Raw genomic sequence first — 18,293 nt, 5'->3', positions numbered from 1 at the left:
TGATGGTTTATTGTTTCCTCCCAGAGACTGGCTCGTAGGAAATTGTCTTCAGTTCTTAGCCTCTTGATGATGCCCACAACCAGCATTTTTACACCCAATAATGGACTTTTCCGGAAACCATTCCACAGGGAGCCGCCATCTTGTCCGATGAAAAAGCGTAATTGATCTTTGCTGATGTCCGCGGAGGTTATTTCTCCGCTGGGAAAGCAGACTTTATGATATTAAACACCTTTGTTCCAGGAAAGCTAGACAGTGTAATAATAGCTGTGAGCAGAGTGTGTTTTATCTGGGTCAAGATCGGCCAGATAAACCATGAGGAGTCTTGGGTGAAATGGTGGATTGCCAGCCTGATCACAGACTGAGAGGTGCTAGAGTGCAGTCAAGTTGAAGAAAGGGATGCTTCCAGATTATAGGCACTTCTTAGGCCTCAGCTGATGTGACTGTTTATAATTTCTACTGAAAAAATGATCTAATCTCTGTAAATTTGAGCTTTTTTTTCGATCAGGGATGTGTTCTACTCTCCTCATGTATCTTGATCATTTGACTGTTGATGAAGGCTTTATACAAGGTAACTATATGTACATGTAATTTCCAATTCAAGCATCACAAAATTCAGTGGCTGAATCTTGGCATTTAACACTAATTACAGGACAAATCACATTCATAATAGAGTGATTTAAATCATTGAAATGAGTTGTTTATTTTATTTTGTTAATCCTTATTGGCTTTATTTTGCAATGCTGTTTCTGTGTAGTAGTATATAGGATGATTCTTTTTTCTTTTTTTTCTCTGTCCTTTTTGGATTTTGGATCTGGATGGAATTGCTCCAAGATCCTCCCCTTGTGATTACCACATTTTTGTCTTGGTATTGATGCAAAAGCCTTAAATACATGTACTTGTTAGTATGTATATTTTGTTATTTACGTCTGATACACAACTTTTTAATGACCTCATCGTGTCGCTTGAGCAGATGACTAAAACACCATAGGGACCTGTGGGCCTCTTCCAGGTTGGGCAGGTTAATCTGTTTTCCCCGACCGCCCCAAGTGACTGATGATCAGACATAGATGTGGTAATCTGCCGAGCAGCGTACGAAGGTTAGACAAACCGTCGTCTGCCTCTGTGAGACAATTCCTTTTGGTGGAGGCGCAGAGGAAATGCCACTCCGCGCACGGCGCCTTGGGCAACCACCGAGGCCCTAAGGAGCTAAACACAGACATGGATCAATATCCTATCCATTATCTTGACCCAGTAAGAGGCTCTCGCCGTAATTGCCTAAGCTTTCTAATTAATAAAAAGGACAGGCCACGCTTGGGGTCTGCTCCTCTCCTCACACTGTACTGTCACTACTCAAGTGAAGGCGTTCCATTTCTCTCTCCTGTCTGCGTCTTACTGGAGAGGACAAAATGGAAGGGACTTGTACCTTTGTGCTAATGAAGGTAAGCGATATACTGAATGGTGGTAGGGAATACAGCATTGTTGCACAAGGTACATGTCTGGACTCTCAATAGTTTTTGTGACAGTATGCCATTTGTCATTTGTGTACATTTGAATCGAGTGTATTGCAGTTGTTGACAAGATCTGGTTGGCATTCCTTTCACAGGATGAACAGTTCAGCAGTTTATCCAAGAATCTGTCATGGATTCAAGACCTGTAGAGAATAAGAATAAAAAGGAATTGAACCAAAAGTGAAAGCATGGAAAATAGATTTACACGACGCACAAATTTTACCAACTCTCTTGGAGTTGAGTTTATGTGCCTTATGACATTACCATGTGACATTATCCTGTCGTGCTCTTTTGGCCCTTTTTAGGGCAAGAAATTTCACATTAGTTGCATTATTGTGACCATATTATAAATGCAGTCAAATGTGATTTAAATTGACACATAGATTTCTTCATTAAAAATGGGTTGACTTTTCAAGGGCACTGCAAGGTCAAATTTGGTAAGGGAAATGATCGATTTGGAAGATTCCAGGTCATCTTTGAATGACAACAGAGCAATATTTATATCTTTTTGTGATTTGTTTTCTTCAAAGAAAGGTGAACATGAAGGCAATCAAACTACATTTGCATAAGGGTTTTTGTCTGCAACAATGCAAACAGTTGATTGTGCAGGAGTTGAGGAAGGTAAATATTTGGAAGGGTTAGCGTGCCTTGTGGCTCGTTGTCCCAACAACAGCTGTTGAATCTCCTGCATATCTCCTGTAAGACCGAGTCCTGTTTGGTCTCATTACGTTGAACATTGCATTGACTTTTCACGGATCAGTGATCATACCCGTGCGGCTTTGCTGAAAGCATGTGGCTGGCTCAAAGCGGCAGGATATGAAGATTGTCAAAAATGTTTTTATTCTTGAACAAGTTAGATGTCTTGGAAATGGCTGGTCACCAGAGGGACTGTTGCTTTCGTAGAGACAAATGTTCACCATATACTTCCCACAAAATGGTTGTGTACACGTAAGTTTGTTGTGGGATGTACAGAGCGTGAATGATCCAACTACTGACCATGCGATCTTGGTCATGGTTCATTTGCTGTGCAAGGTAGGGAAGAACAATCATTTCGCAAGTTGTTGTAATTTGTTAAAATCAGTGAAGAATTATCAAAATTAAACAGATTCATTTACCCTGATTCTTGTAATTTATAGGACAGACATTAGTGGTGCCTAAGGCAAAGAATTACATTTCTCTACCAGTTTTTTTTGAAAAGTAAAGATATTAATATGATATTCATTAGATTCACTATTTGATAAAAAAAAAGAAGAAACTAAATATTTCAGTTACAATTACAATCATTTTGGCTGAAAACAGAAGACCAGGTGTCCCAAAAATTAGAAGAATTAGGATAGTAAAATTTTTAAAAACTTCACTTCAGTAGTATACTGCATATGGAGACTATTGGTGTTGATGGCAAAGATATCTTCCAGGCATTTGTACCATATCTTGCTAAGCTACCAAAGCTCCATGTTTTAGTCAGCCATTAACCTAAATAATAAATATGTTTTTGTCAGGCCATTGCTATAGGTTGAGGTGCACTTTTAATAATTCTTGTTTTGCAGCTGCTGGTTTGGATGAATTCACGAATTGTCCAGGTCCGGTATTTTCCCTGTATTATGTAATAAGGAAATCAAATTCTAGGGACAGAGATTTAAATGATCTTTCTTCTTGACATGCTTAAAGCAAAAAAAAATCTCAGAAAAAATTTGCACAGACATTCTGACAATCGTTGGTACACAAAGTCTGGCTTTCCTGGGAGAAGACTCTGTCAGTCCTTTGCCAATGTCTGTATAAGAGCACAATAATCTCAGCCTGAGCGTTTGTTGCTGTTGCACCAAAGCTAGATTTGCAAGAAGGATGTGTGCATAAATCTAAGGTATAAATTGAAAGCTGTGGACATCACTTACGTCTTGAGTTGATCCCATTGTGCTCAGTTGTCCTCAGCCTGTGGAGACGTCTTCCTTCACGGTTGATACCGTGGATTGGCAGATAAATCACAGATTGGATAATCTCCCTTGGCAAAAGCTTGTCCCTCTCAGCAGGGTGTGTTGTATAGGGTTTACATGCGAGCCTACTTTGAAATTTGAGGTATGTGTTAAACACACCGTGGGCAAAGATAATAGAGTTTACAAGCTGACGATCCTGGTTAAGCCTGCCTGTGTTCTCGGTATGCCCCAAGGCCTAGCCCTAGCCAGCCTGCACTGATATCAAAGACTTGTGATTGAAGAGATGCCGTATTGGAAATAGTTTCATTGCCTGGAGGTGCTAGTTGGCCAGGCAATGTGTTGATTGAATCATTGAGATAAGGTGCTAACCCCCTGCAGGATCGCGCCACATGGCAACCCCATCATGGGTATCCCACGAACACCGGCATGCTGAACACTCTGTGCTTTGCGCAGAAATGATAACTACATCAGAAGAATGTGCCTCTGGATGTACCCTTGGCAAGACTTTACCCACATCACTAGACGTCTAAATGTGATTCAGCCTTATGTTTTAGAATGTGATTCAACATTTTGGGGGTAAGTCAGGAACTGTTGAAACTTCCTATCACATGGCGTTAGGGTTTATGTAGATGAATGGAAGTGGAAAATGGGAGAGTGAAATGGTTGGCCACCACCAATGGCCTTGTACTCTTATCAGTGTTCGTGGGTGTGTACTATGTTTTCTGGTGTGTTGAACTACATGTATCACTGTCGAAGTCTGCTTGAGTTTCATAGATGCGGTCCACACACCTGTCTTGTGCTCTGGAAAGCCTTAATATTGCTGCAATATGATGATTTAAGAGGGGGCTTTTGGTTTGAGGTGTTGCAGAGTGACTTAACTGTCTTTTCTCTGAAATATGGTCATATAATTTCTTATTTGAATCAAGAAGCATATTGCAGTGTTTTGTTTGTACACATTATGGGTAGATATTCACAGGGATAAGAATTTTCAGCTGATTTTTAAGAAAAATCAATGTTTTCAAAATGTCTAAACTTTAGCCAAAATGGAGAAAAGACAGTAGAGGAAATTTCAGTTGATTTTATTGGAAAGGATTCTGTTCCCTGCATTCCTATAGCTGCCTTTTGGCATGTGTACACCTGTACATAGGCCTGTGTGGCCACTGAGGGTCATAGTTTTGTTCCTAAGCTATTATCAAGACTGATTATCTCAAAGTGTTGACCAAAACAAGACTAGGCTGTTAACATCTCAGGCTTATCACAGGAACATTGGTCATTCCCTGTGCCAGGTTTTGTGTCTCACCGTAAGGAATGCTCTTAGTTGACTTCTCGGTATGGTACGGTATGGGTGGCTGGAGAGACCAAAACATGAACAAGGAGATTTAGATTTGCAGGGCTATTTTAGTTTCGGGATGATATGATTTTCGAAATTCTGAGAATCCAGTTTTCTCAATAGGAAAAAAAAAAACTTTTGTATTTGTTTTTGATACATGTATGTCCAGTTGCAACCTGTACTGTATGTATATATGTCAATAAGCAAACTTTCTCCATGCATTAATGTCTTTTAGGTTACTGTATAATAACATTGAATCCGATGTATTTGCAAATACATGTTGTGCTGTTGAAATATAAGACCAATTGAGCTCTAGAGATCTCTGGCTTTAGATACATATATGAGCGCACAAAGGCTTTCTGTGCAAATGCCAGTAGGAAACGTTTTTAGGAGTCTGTGAAAAATGAATCCCTGTCAGGGAAATCTTCCCAAGTCTGTGTGTCCTCCATATTCAAGCTTTGTGCGATGGAATAGACAGCTGGGATATATTCTCTGATGTTGACCAAGCCTTTTATGATGGTGGGTCTCCAAGAGGCTCTTCTGTTAGCCTTCATTATGTCAGATGTATGTGATTTTCAGAGTCCTTGTAAGCCCAACTGCATCCCCAGGCTTTCCTATGGGGGCTTAAAGAGAATCTCTTCTCTCAGAGAGAAGACATTATTGTTTTGCAGGATTCCAAGGCAATCTTTTATATTCCATGCCTCAAGGGTGTTTTTTTTTCTTCTGACGATTAATGTTTAAAAAGGAGTTTAAGCAAGGTCTTCTTTATGAGAAGAGGAACATATAACTTTCTTTGTTTTTAAGAGCTTTCCCCCAGTGTCTATATTTATACCTGGTTCCTTAGGAAATAGAGAATTGATGCTGATCGATTGGATGAGTGATAAAGCTACAAGCATACATCTACATTATGTGTAGATCTGCAATAATGTAACGCCAGATTCAAGTGCAACACTGAGAATGTGAGAGTCAGAAATGGTTTCTGTATGTACCTAGTGGTATAGATGAAAATGAGTTATTATCCTAAGCAGACAGTCAGGCAAAGGGCATACAATGTATAATAGCATAACCTGGCCTATGACATGATTGTCATGGCCGCCATTTTAGTTTCTGGATAAACTGATACGTGGGATATACATTGATCTTGTTTGAAGGCGAGTTTCCAACAACCCATCACAGATCACAAGGATTTTAGTTATTACACATTTAATGAGCCATTCCTGGAGGATTCTGAGGTTTGGACTGACAGACTTCCTGTTCTGATTCTTATCATTAGCCCTAGGCTCTGCTGGGTTTCCTCTCACCATAATGCATAATGCTGGGGGGGTGGGGGGGTCGTTTAAGTGAAATATTTTTGAGTATGGCATAAAACAATCAAAAAAAAAAAAGAAAAAAAAAAAAGAAACGAAATCTTCATCATCAACAAATACGTGTATATAAGGAAGTTGTGCAAAACTTTGAAAGCTGTGGAACTTTAACTTTTCCTAAGATATCAGCCCTTGAAAATTTTTATTGGATGAGTAGTTTACAACAATGCTGAAGGCTCCTCCTACAGACGTATTTGGCTGCACAGCCGTAAAATTTTCAGGTGATGCTGTGAATTTTATGAGGTCCATAGTAATGAAATATAAAAAAGGGCCCGGTACGTTTGGCCCATTTTTTTTCCCCTCCCACAGTGAAAGAATGCCTGAGATTGTCACGAACTGTTATCTTCCCTCCACCTCCCAGCTGAGGCTAGATTTGTTTTAAATGAAGATAAATTATGGACAGTGGTTACCTTCTTAGCAGTGAGAGGAAATTGGTCTGTATATTACTGAAAGAATAAGGTGTTCAAGTCCGCGGGGCTGACTGCTTTATGTCCAATTTATGTGCATGTATACCACAAATCTATAAGTGTACATCTTTGTGGGTGAGCTACATGAGGCCCACGGCTAGTATTGACATAGTAATCAGCAATAAACAGAAATACTTTTTTGGGATACCATTGAAAGTATGGGTTATTTTGGTTGTAATACATGACACACCATGATGAATATATTAAAGAATGGACGGGAAGGAAAATCCTCACGTTTCCGGCAGTCTTGATGTACATTTTGTCAACTATTGTACATATTTTGTACTATTGACATATTCATCTGCTGAAAAGGAAAAATTCTATTTGGACACAGTTTAAATATGTGATACCTGTAATAGATACAGCAGCATAATACATGGATGCGTATTACAGAGTATGCGTTGAGAAGAAGCCTTAAGTTGCTTACATAGATCCCTGAAGATGCCAGAAATGTGTGACATACCCATACATTTACAGCCTGATCAGATGTAAGAGTCATGTCTGACATTCTTTGTCTGTAAAGGGCGTTCCGTTTCAAGTTGATAATTGCAAGATCCATTTCCAAAACAATGTTTGACACTAGCTCCCAAAGACAAAGGTATGTAAGAAATTATACAAATAGGAAATAAAGCCAGTAACACACAAGAGAGAAAGGGTCATCAGTTTTCAATGATGCCAGGATATAGACAGTGGATGTACCAGGCACGATTTCCATATCAAAGTTTAAATTTGTAGTCCATGAATGAGTTGCAGGTCAAATAACAGTTATACAAGGCATCTCAGCTGGTGGCTTTGTGTCACTCATGATGGTAATGGGCAGGTCTGCTGAATGCATTCCTTGTCTGCCAGCTATATAGCACTTCTCATTTTGACGCTTCAGAGAGGAATACAAGTACAGTGTATTTACAAGGCTTGCAGGAACTCTCAAAACGGGGAGATAATATTGACATAGCACTTTTTTGCACTTCAAAACTTTTTTTTCTTGCAAGAGAAGTTGTTCATCATTATTTATGTTGAAACCAGGTGTTATTAACATGCTTTTGATATGTGGTATTGCTTGTGTTCAGGACATAATGTATTAAGGATAGGGGTGTCTTTGAATATATTACCCTTGTAGCAATACACTGTATGCACAATTTTTTTTTTAGTTGAAAGGTACTTGTATTTATTGCAGTCATTTTGAGATGAAATATTTTATTTTTCCAATTGGTCGGTTTCCTACACAATATAGAATTTTCTGTAATACACCGGTACATATTATAATTATTCGTTAACTGTAGTAATAAATTCATATTGACCTATTTCATCATATTGACCTATTTCATCACATTTACCTGTACATGTGCATTAGCTATCACAGTTCATTGAAACTGAATTTGCACCAGCCAATAGCTAAGATACATGCAAAAAAAAAAAAAACCAAAAAAAATAAAAATACAGGAAGTAAAATATCGCGTAATTTCCTGGAATTTTTCACCGACTAATTGCCCTGCAAGTAATAGGATGATTAGTTGGTAATAAAAAATCTTGTAAAATTCAGTTAATCACATGAAATTAAGCAATCATAGCTATACAGATTTCCTCGTGCGTCACAGTATAGTAAAAAAGTTTGTCGTGATGACATATGAATGTTTTTATAGTTCTGATAGTTCTAATTTTTTACATTGGCTTATAGTGGAAATATCATGTTACGGATTTACACTGGGTTTCCATCCTTTCCACAGCAAAATGTAAGGAGAAGTAGAGTCAAGGGGAGTAATTCCTCATGTTCTGTTGACGTGGACAGTCATACAGAGCACTCTGTGCTTCAATAAAGTGTGAGTGTCTGAACATGTATGCATATGCTTGTAACATTGAATTGCTTAGTATTCTCCCTTCGCGTAATCTCCCTTCCTTCTGAGATGACCATGAGTGGACCATAATTTCAGCAGGTACTTCATTGAAAAGCAAGCAATTGTGTATTATAACTATCAGCTACTCCATTTACCAGCCTCTTCGGTTACAATACAAAAACAGTACAGTGTATATCGACAAGTTTTAATTTAAGCAAGAAGCCCTTGCACTGATTTTGTCCACGAATAAATTGAGAATAGAGCACTGTGTCGTTCTTGTATGAGTAAAAATGTTCCTTTCATCTATATGAGGCCTTTTAAATTTCATTTAAGGACTTGGTTGGTAGAGCCATTAGGTTTAACTGATTAACCTGTGAGTGTTTTTGTTTCTCATAAAAGAGAATCAAACAGTTTTGAAGGTTCTACAGCATTCCTGTGTATTTTTTCTACCAAGTAAACCGCTCTAGCTCATTTGCAAGATGTTAAGCATCACATTTAAATGGAAGTTCGGAATTGAACGGGTCTCAATGTGCCCTCTGTATCGTGCAGTATATTTGAAAGAAAAAAAAAATCAGTGGCTGAAAATTAACTGCATAAAGATCAAAGTTATGTCTTTGGCTGAAGGGGCATTTGTTTGAATCTTGCCATTAAACGTGTGGGCCAGTGGAGCAAATATCTTCATTGTTAAGACTTTAAAATGCAAAACCAGTTTCAGTGCCACCTCTTTGAGTGAGTGTTTAGAAGTCGTTTTTCAAAGCCCTCTGTACAATTCAGTGTCAAAATCAAATTGCACAAGTAGAATCAAACTAGTTGGTTACATACAAATACATGAGACAGATTGTTTTTTTTGTGATTTCTGCCACTTCAGTTCTTAGAGGAACGTTGTATGGGTGCTTTTAATTTAAACTGGCGGGTGAATAATAAGTAAAACGGAGATTAGCGTTTACAAAATCTATCGGAGATTTGTTTTAAAACATGATACTTTGAAAGTTCTCAAATCCAGTCTGTCAATAGGAATTTTGATGGGACCAAATTAAATAGAATTATAAGCGATACTAGTGTACTAATTTGCAGATGTCAGCTAGGATGAGACGTCACAAGGTTATAAAAATGTTTTGGTAAAGCCACGATCACACTGGAGGTAGGACTACCTACGTATATTAACCTCTGCGATTGGTCATGATCTTTTGATCGTGGTCAGTCACAGCTGATTTACTCAATTAAATTTCCAAAAATTGTTTGCAATCACTCTAAAACTGACCAATCGAATGCAGATGTCTGTTTTGTTTTGTTTTATCCATGGTAGTCACATGATTGCATGAAATCAGAGACACTCTGTAACAAAAATCTGTAGACAATTAATGAAGATTGACATAATCAAGATTGGCCTGTGTTGTGTATATCTGCATTGTGTAGCTGGTTTTTATGCATGCCCAGAACCCACCTACAAGCACTCAGACCATCTGACGATCACTGGTGATATATTGATCAAGTATATCAGATTGATCAAGATCCAAAATGACTTATCATGCGATCAGTATCCCAAGTTCTGTGATGGTTACCCGTAGATTTTCACTCAGGAGTTATCTTAACTAATCCAAATTTTGGTGTGACCAGGCCTGTAGACATCCTTTTAAAAATGAAATTGAATATTACAAGAAAGATTTTTATAAATTTTCATTTGTGAATGGGTTTTGTCGATGATGATACTCATTTTTCAAGCAGCATTTTCCAAATACAAGTAGCACTGTCTGGTATGGTCGATCTTTGGGTGGCATCTGTACTCCAGCTTGTCCTGGCTTCACGCAGTCATGATGACAGATTGGAGCGTTTGAGGAACCTGACAACCCAGTTATTTGAAATCTCATCACCATAGAAACGACCTTTTAGAGTTAAGGCCACCTATGGATGACTTATGTCACATTCCCTCTCCCTCAGGGGCATTGTTGAGGGACCCTTTTCTTTGGATTAAGATTGGAAATTGAGTGCCTGCTGAGGAAACAGGAAGGGGTCTGGAGCATCCTGAAGACTAGCAGACAGATGATACATGGCCTGCCGTCTGCCCATTCCGACCACTTCCAGCCTTGGTCTGGACGGATGCAAAATGGTCACATGATCCACTCTCAGACATTTATATTTATATCTGTCTTTATAAGCAGTGTTTATTGTCCTAGGGCAAGGGGGCTTCCTTGGCCAGGGGGTTAGCACCAGGGGATTAGCACACCAGTGTGGCGTAATGACCCAGTAGCCTCTCACTAATGTGGTCGCTCTGACTTCAAGTCCAGCTCATGCTGGCTTCCTCTCTGGCCGTATATGGGAGGGCATGCCAGCAGCCTTCGGATGGCCGTGAGTTTCCCCTGGCTCTGCCCGGTTTCCTCCCGCCATAACGCTGGCAGCGGTCATATAAGTGAAATATTCTTGAGTACGGCGTAAAACACCAGTCAAATAAGTAAATAAATCTATCAAATCATAGGGCAAGGCTTCAGGGTCACTTGTGGCAGTTGATCATGTTGAATAACTTAATCCGAAATTGGCTGTAATACCAGTACTTTAAATAATTGTATTAACGAGGCGGGATAACCTGAAATACTAAATCATATATTCCTGAAGATCCAGGATCAGAAAGTCAACCAGAGCCTTAATTTGTGGTATGTACTTACATTTGAACTTAATTTGCTCTTAATTTTCATCAACTCTTAACAATGAAAATAACAGTAATTCACATTTGAGTGGAGTACACTGTTAAAAACTTAGTCGGAGTTTAGGCTGAGATTCTTCATCCTCTTTGCATGTTTGCAAGGTGTTCATTCAAGCATATTATGAAGGCATTATTCTTTTTGTGAAGCCATGGAATTGGCCAATCCAATCAGGGAAGTTTTGTCTGCAAAATCAAATTAAAAATGTGCATAAATTGCACTAAAGGTTGCTCTTTCATATGCAAAAAGATCAAGGAATTCGGGTAATGGAGTCTGCTAACAGACATTTGGAAACTTTGCACACACTGTAACGTTGATCAGAGAGTAATGAGAATTACACCAGGTTTCAGTAAACCTTGGATATTCTTAGTCACTCTAATGAGAACTTTGAAATAAGGAAATCAATAAACTCAGTGGTGAATTACCTGTAATTGGTTTGGATCAAAGTGAGCACATGGTAGGTATTATGAGCTTTGTTAAATAGTGTGCCCATTGTGGCACAAAGGGGGTGTGGGCGTCTGATCATTCCATGATTCAAGGCTGTCTTTAACGAGGATTAATGAGAATATGGGGAAAATGTGTACTCTGTTATATTTTTTATTTGATTGTTGCGCAAGACCATATTCAAAAATTTTTCACCTGGATGGTGGTGGACAATTTGTGGATGGAGAGTGCTCAGAAGTAAACATCCGATCTTTGGCAGGTAACTGATAATAGACATGCCAGACTGGTCAGTGTGAATTAGTTTCGAACGAATGTCAAACTGTGCAAATGTCTGCATGAGCAAGGTCGCCCGCTTATTGACTTGCGAAAAATATTTGTATATCAAAAATGGATGGTAAAATAGAAAGAAGAAAAGTGGCTTTAAGTGTTCAACAGGTATGCTGTGATCTACCAGTTTTTGACGAACACTTTTCAACATGGTTTAAATCACTTTTTAATACAATTTGAATAGGTCACAGGCATGAAGGAGTTCATTTTAAGTCTTAGTCTATCGTCGTGTTTTAGTGTGCAACAATTGTTTATTTATGGCTTTGGCCACGGAGACATAATGAATTACCTCAGAGTTTTCCAAGTTAATTGACTCAGACCTTTCAGAGCAGACAAATTCCCATTTGTTGTTTGGAGCCTTGTTCCTGTTACATCTTTAACCTTTTGCTAATGGCTTTGTATTAGCATGGTGGCATTATTCTTGTTTATGCTTAACAAAGGATTATCTCATGTAGGATCCAATTGGCAGAGTTTTTGTTTGAAACATGAATAAATCTCGGCTTCTGTTGTAAAGGTTAACTGTTTCCTTTCGCAAAGAAACAGGACTTCATTTGTACAAGATCAGTGCTCTTAGACATCGACATAAAACAGTGGTCATTGGTCGTGGGTTTCCCCCGGGCTCTGCCCGGTTTCCTCCCACCATAATGCTGGCCGCCGTTGTATAAGTGAAATAGTCTTGAGTACGGCGTAAAACACCAATCAAATAAATAAATAAATAAATAAAACAGTGGTCAGATGGATGCCCAAATGTATTGTGATGATGAAATACGGCACACAATCGCAATACGCTAGACAGAATTACATTTCATTTCTGACCAATAAGAACGGTTTATTTGTGATGGTTAAGTAAAATGGCTTAAAGCAATGTTTTGACAGATTTTCCTGTTTCCATGTATTGAAGGAAATCAACTTACAATACGTGTTTTCAATATTTTGTTGATACATGTCATTTCATTTACTTTTGCTATATGCCATCTGCCTAGGGAGATTGCCATTCTACCTGTGGGTATTTACGTGTGCATGTATTAAAGGATAGCAGAATAACTAAGTATAGCAGATGATTTATGGTGCACAATACTTGTACCTTAATTTCCATTGTTTGGTTATCCTGGGTTTGTTGCAAAAAAATTGTCAGTGCTGACACAAGTTCAACAAGTCTTCAATCCGTCGGTGATGTACTCAGTAACTTGAACACGGAGGAGATTTGCGTAGTTCAATGATTAAAGCGTATACAAGAGCCGTGGCTTGATGGCTCGTTGTAAACATGGCCTCTTGGATTCTTCATTGCTCGCTGAACATCCGCTTGCATATCAATGCTCTCCCTTGTCGACAGGCAACCATTATGCTGGTTTTATGGAATAATAGTTCAAAAACGGAGACCACTGGGCCACAAATTGATCATCATTTCCCCATAGGGCACGATTGGGTTGCCATGGAAACCTTTTGATGCGAAGCTATCTCCTGTGTGTCCCTTTTCATATTTTCCCCCGATGCTAATGTAATAACATCGGTGAAATTGGACATCTTCAAACAAGTCGTCGCTTATCTCCCAAAGCGAAAGATTTGTTGCTTTTTACACTTGGCACAATAACTGTTCATCGATCATGGGCCCGGGGGCTATCCGCCGAGAAAACGCTGTGCGTCGATATTTCATGCTGATTGAATCTGCTCCCATACAAACCCTGTCCCAAGGGAACCCGATAAATTCCGCCAACGTCACATTTGACAGAATTGGTGAGCCGGTATCGATCCCAGCGATATCAACAAACACGCCGCATTTAAATTTGATAAAAGCTACAGGAATCTCGGCTGAACTGAGAATTAGATTGCGTTTAATGCATGGCTGTTCCGGACTGGCACCTTCGTCAGCACGGTTGGCCTTAAAAGCTGATCCCCTTCTGCTCATGGCTTGGCTATTCGTTAAGGATGGGATGTTACGCTGGGTCCAGTGGCGATGTAGTGGAAGCTAGTGCGTCTTGGTGTACAGTTGGAAAGCTCAGAGTTCTTACTGAAGGATTAATGCCTGCTAAGCAGCCAATTTTTCAATCCTACAATTTTGTTTCCCGTCTAATGTCTATGATAACATTGTATGATACCACACATCTAAAGATAAAAGCCACCATGTGAGGAGTTCATTATTCCATTTAACGTGAGAGTTACGGGAGACAACGGAGTATACAAGATATTAAATTGGGAAAACGTTCTACACAGCGTGATTATGCAGCTGGGTATGAATGTTTTTAATTTATAATTTTAGAATCAAACTTTGATGGAATGGCATGGGATCCTTTTATTCCAATATGCACGTGACCATTTTGAATACCTGTAGCAGACAACCCCCTTTTTTTTTTTGTACATGCTTTATGCCTTTGAACTTTATGCTCTTAAGACAAATTGCTTGAAAACTTTTCTTTTACAATGGGAGTATGTCACCATATATGCACACATACAAAATGAGTACCTTTAAAATCGGGCTTAGATAAGATTTTAAATCATTTCCTACAAGGTTTTTTCAGTTCTCGGTCAACTGACGATTTCTAAGAGTCCTCTGAGATTGTAGACTATAATCAGTGTAGACAGACTGAATATTATTTGCATTCAGAAAATGTTCACCTGGGCCTGTATGTGTCAAGAAATTTAAGAGTTAAGTCATAAATTGCAAGTGCTGTAAAAGCCAAATTCAGGAAAGAACTCAAATTGTGGCTGTAGTAAAGAAACAATGTACAAATTTCCAACTTCATAGAGCTGAATATTTTAATTGTAGCTGTATTTTGAATTTTTGATTTAAATCTTCAAGACATTTGATAAATATGAGCCCTAAGCTTGTTGTAGGCTTTAGTTTTGAAAAGATGGGATAGTTAATGTGTTTTTGATCGGCCAGTACCAGTTCTATGGCAATCTCATGATGCAGTGTACATCTACTGCATATTGGAGGATTCTTGAATTTAAATTTGAATTATAAAATAGGTTCTTAAGAAGACAGTCCCTTCCCGAGGTAATCTTATTCATCTTGAATGAGGAATATTGCTAGTATATCGCCCCAGATAAAGATACCAGTTTTATGTCGGTTTGGAGTGGCTACTTTTTTTTTTTTATGATGGCTTTGTTGGTTAACTGGAATCACAAAATTTGTGTGTAATGTGTCAGGATATGGAGCTATGGCGTCACCTTTAATGACGTATCCAAAAAATACGCCTGTATTGGCCGTCGAAAATGAATATAAGCATCACTCGTAAACAGAAAAGTCTACCAGCGTGAACAGAATTGCTGTAGATTTAGTGTGATAAAACTTGAGATGAACTTCTGTTTTTGTTACGTGGTAAATGAAAGGGATTGCATTTGTTAGGGGTTTTTTTTTAAAGTTTTTGCTCGGAACGGCTTTCATTATATTTCTTTTCTTTTTTTCTTTTTATGTTTTTTTTTTTTTTACATTTCTCAGATGTTTTTTTTATTTAGACAGGACCAATGATTGTTGACAAGATTGGATGCTGTTTGGTTATTTTTTCCTACTTCTGTCAAGTGATTACTGGGTAGTCTGCCATGATTAATCTGTGATGTGTGTGCTCAACAGCCTATTGGCCTAAAAACACCTCATCTTGTTAAATCCCCTTAATGGTTTCTACTTTTTTCTGACACATAGGGCTGGTGTTTTTTTTTTTCCAGCTCTGAATTAATTGATTAATTGCAGTTCAGGGAAAACGTGAACTTTAGTCCAAAAAACCTACATGTATGCAGGGAATGAACAGTGGTGATACAGCAGACAGTGTTGTTGTTGTTGCTGCTGCATCAAGGATAGTTTTCTCCTGCCCTGAACTCTACCCCAATTCATGATACGCTTATTGTATCTTCTTACTTCCCTAAAAGTTCCGTGATTTCTAAATCCTTTGAGAAGGAGAGGTGACCTTTTTGTGAGCTTAGGTGCATATCTCTGAACAGAATATTAAGAATGTTGGTAAATAATGACAATATTTATGACTTATTTTACAAGGAAAAAAAGTGCTTTTGTAATATTGCAAGAAATTAAATGAAAATTGCTTACCACATATATTTGTAGTTTTGCATGTATTTCCTCTTCAGGACTCCTTTCAGCTTTTCAGCAAAATAACCCTGAGAGCGAATATTCTGTAGCCCAGACGGAAAAAGGTGGTGGGCATCTTACATCATAGACATGGGAATTACATGACATAGATTTTATTATGCTTTCATGTTTCGATTATTTCAAGGTGTGTCACATATCTTTTCAGAATTCCAATCAAACGTTGAACAACAAGATACCGCGGGAACTGAACTGCAGTTCACAATCTGAGGGTACTCCACAGACCAACGGGCCGTCGCGGAGCACTTCCAGGGATCGGCTAAGTGACGTAAGTAACCAATATTTTATGTCCAGTTATCCTCTTCATGTGATGGAAATGGTGTGAAGTTTGCTAACTCGACACTTAACCTGGGCCCAGGCAACTTGGTTAACCTTGAAGTTACTGGTTACCTCGCTTGGGCTGATGAAGAGGCTGTTAAAGAGGCCCAAAGATTCGACCCAACAATTAAGTGGAGAAGTTGTGAAGCTCTTGTGCTCATGAATTCTCATAAGTACACGTCTTGTACACACATGCCCACTGCTCTTGCTAACGATTTCCAATACGGCGTAGTCTGGATTATGTTATGTCCTCCTACAACAGGGCAGAACTCATGGCCTTCCCCCACCGGCCCCCTTTAAATGAAAACAAGATGTTTAAACAAGTTTAAAGCCTTATGTATTTGTCACATTTGGGGGCCTCCGTGGCTCAGTCGGTTAGCGTGCTAGCGCAGCGTAATGACCCATGAGTCTCTCACCAATGCGGTCGCTGTGAGTTCAAGTCCAGCTCATGCTGGCTTCCTCAGCAACCTGCGGATGGTCGTGGGTTTCCCCCCGGGCTCTGCCCGTTTTCCACCCACCATAATGCTGGGCGCTGTTGTATAAGTGAAATATTCTTGAGTACGGCATAAAACACCAATCTAATAAATAAATAAATTTGTCAAATTTGCCCAAAAATCGTGATTTCAGTGAATTTTTCTGCGACCATTTAATTCAACCACATGTACTATAATGTAGATCTATGCTCTTTAGTGAAAAAATTATGGGATTTACAATAAATCACATGCATATTCACATGATTTTTCACCAGCTAGTTACCAGTGTGTGCGAGAGTTCGCTCACAAAGGATTCATTTGTGGTTGATTTCATGAAATTGTGGGGGTTTTACTGTACACATGTAAGTATACATACGTGCTCAGTGTCGGTAGTTGGGTATCGAAGGCTTACCAGTCACTGCGTTCAGCCAACAACGGCTTAATTCCCTTTTATCTCTACATGTAACTTAACACTTGCCCTCGGGATTCCATGCAACTAAGTGCTTTCTCATTCTTCAGACTTCTGAAGGGTTTGTAGATTCATCAGCTAACATAAGCCATGCAGAAGGGTATTATTTTCCGGGCATTATTGGAAGGACTAAGTTTATATGATGTGACTGAAGAGGAAATCATTGATCTTCTTGACTATTCTTTGGTACCCCTCATGTCCTTTCCTCTCTGCCTCCACACTCCTGCCCGTCACTGTGGATCAATGTTCGTGCTGACATCTGTGTATTTTTTCTGTGTTTACAGGGCAGTACCCACTCCAGCATTGGATACCTGGTAAGTTTTACTCTCCATTCTCTCCTCGAGTTGTTTACCGATCGCCACGTCCAAATTACCTCCCCCTTTTTAGCCTGACTCTTGTCCCCTCTACCTTTTCGAGGGCCATTGATCCACGTTGTTGTACTAGAAGCCGTCATAATTTGGGTCTACCGGATAACTCCCAGCCGCTTGGATTTTTTTACACTCGCGGCTTTAAACTCGTGAAATTATCTTTGAACAACCCTTGAATCTGATTGATTAAGCTCTCGACAACCTTTGAGGGAATTTTTGAGGAGCTCTAGTTTCTAGCAGTGGCAGCTGTTGTTGCTTGGTAACCACGAGTCCGTTATGAGATCTTTATGTTTTACAAGCACCCGTTTGTCAATATGATTATAACATAGAGTAGTGATTTGTCCAATGGAAAACTTCATTGTACGTTTTTGCCTTCACGAATAATTGTGAATTTATTTGTATCATCCAGAAGAAAAAGTACTTTTTAAGTTCCAAATGAAAAAAAAAAAAGAAACAAAAAGATGTTTCATCAGCTAAAGATTGCTGACCTGGAAGAGCTCATAATCTTGTCAGTGTAGCACCCAGGTTTTTTTCTTGTAATCCGAAAGCAATTTTGCTTAGATTTGAAACGTATTTGGTTACACATTCTGCATACCATTACCCAACCAAAACGACTGGACTGTAAAGATACAACATCATACTTCTTGTTGTAAACAATGTGCCGTAAAAA

At 38.9% G+C, this 18,293-nt stretch overlaps 1 protein-coding gene across 2 annotated transcripts in view; it reads left to right on the top strand.

The window, feature by feature from the left end:
- Nucleotides 1–18,293, top strand: part of LOC135476263 (autism susceptibility gene 2 protein homolog) — a 181,887-nt gene that overhangs the window by 91,562 nt on the left and 72,032 nt on the right. For both annotated transcript variants that reach the window (XM_064756237.1, XM_064756236.1), the window contains exons 3-4: nucleotides 16,144–16,263; nucleotides 17,540–17,569. In XM_064756237.1, the coding sequence (XP_064612307.1) occupies nucleotides 16,144–16,263; nucleotides 17,540–17,569 (150 nt within the window). The remainder of the gene's footprint in view (nucleotides 1–16,143; nucleotides 16,264–17,539; nucleotides 17,570–18,293) is intronic.

Source organism: Liolophura sinensis, chromosome 10 (genome assembly GCF_032854445.1).
Source record: "Liolophura sinensis isolate JHLJ2023 chromosome 10, CUHK_Ljap_v2, whole genome shotgun sequence".
Classification (NCBI taxonomy): domain Eukaryota; kingdom Metazoa; phylum Mollusca; class Polyplacophora; order Chitonida; family Chitonidae; genus Liolophura; species Liolophura sinensis.
Note: the sequence above shows the minus strand (reverse complement) of the source record. Positions and strands in the feature narration are given on the sequence as shown.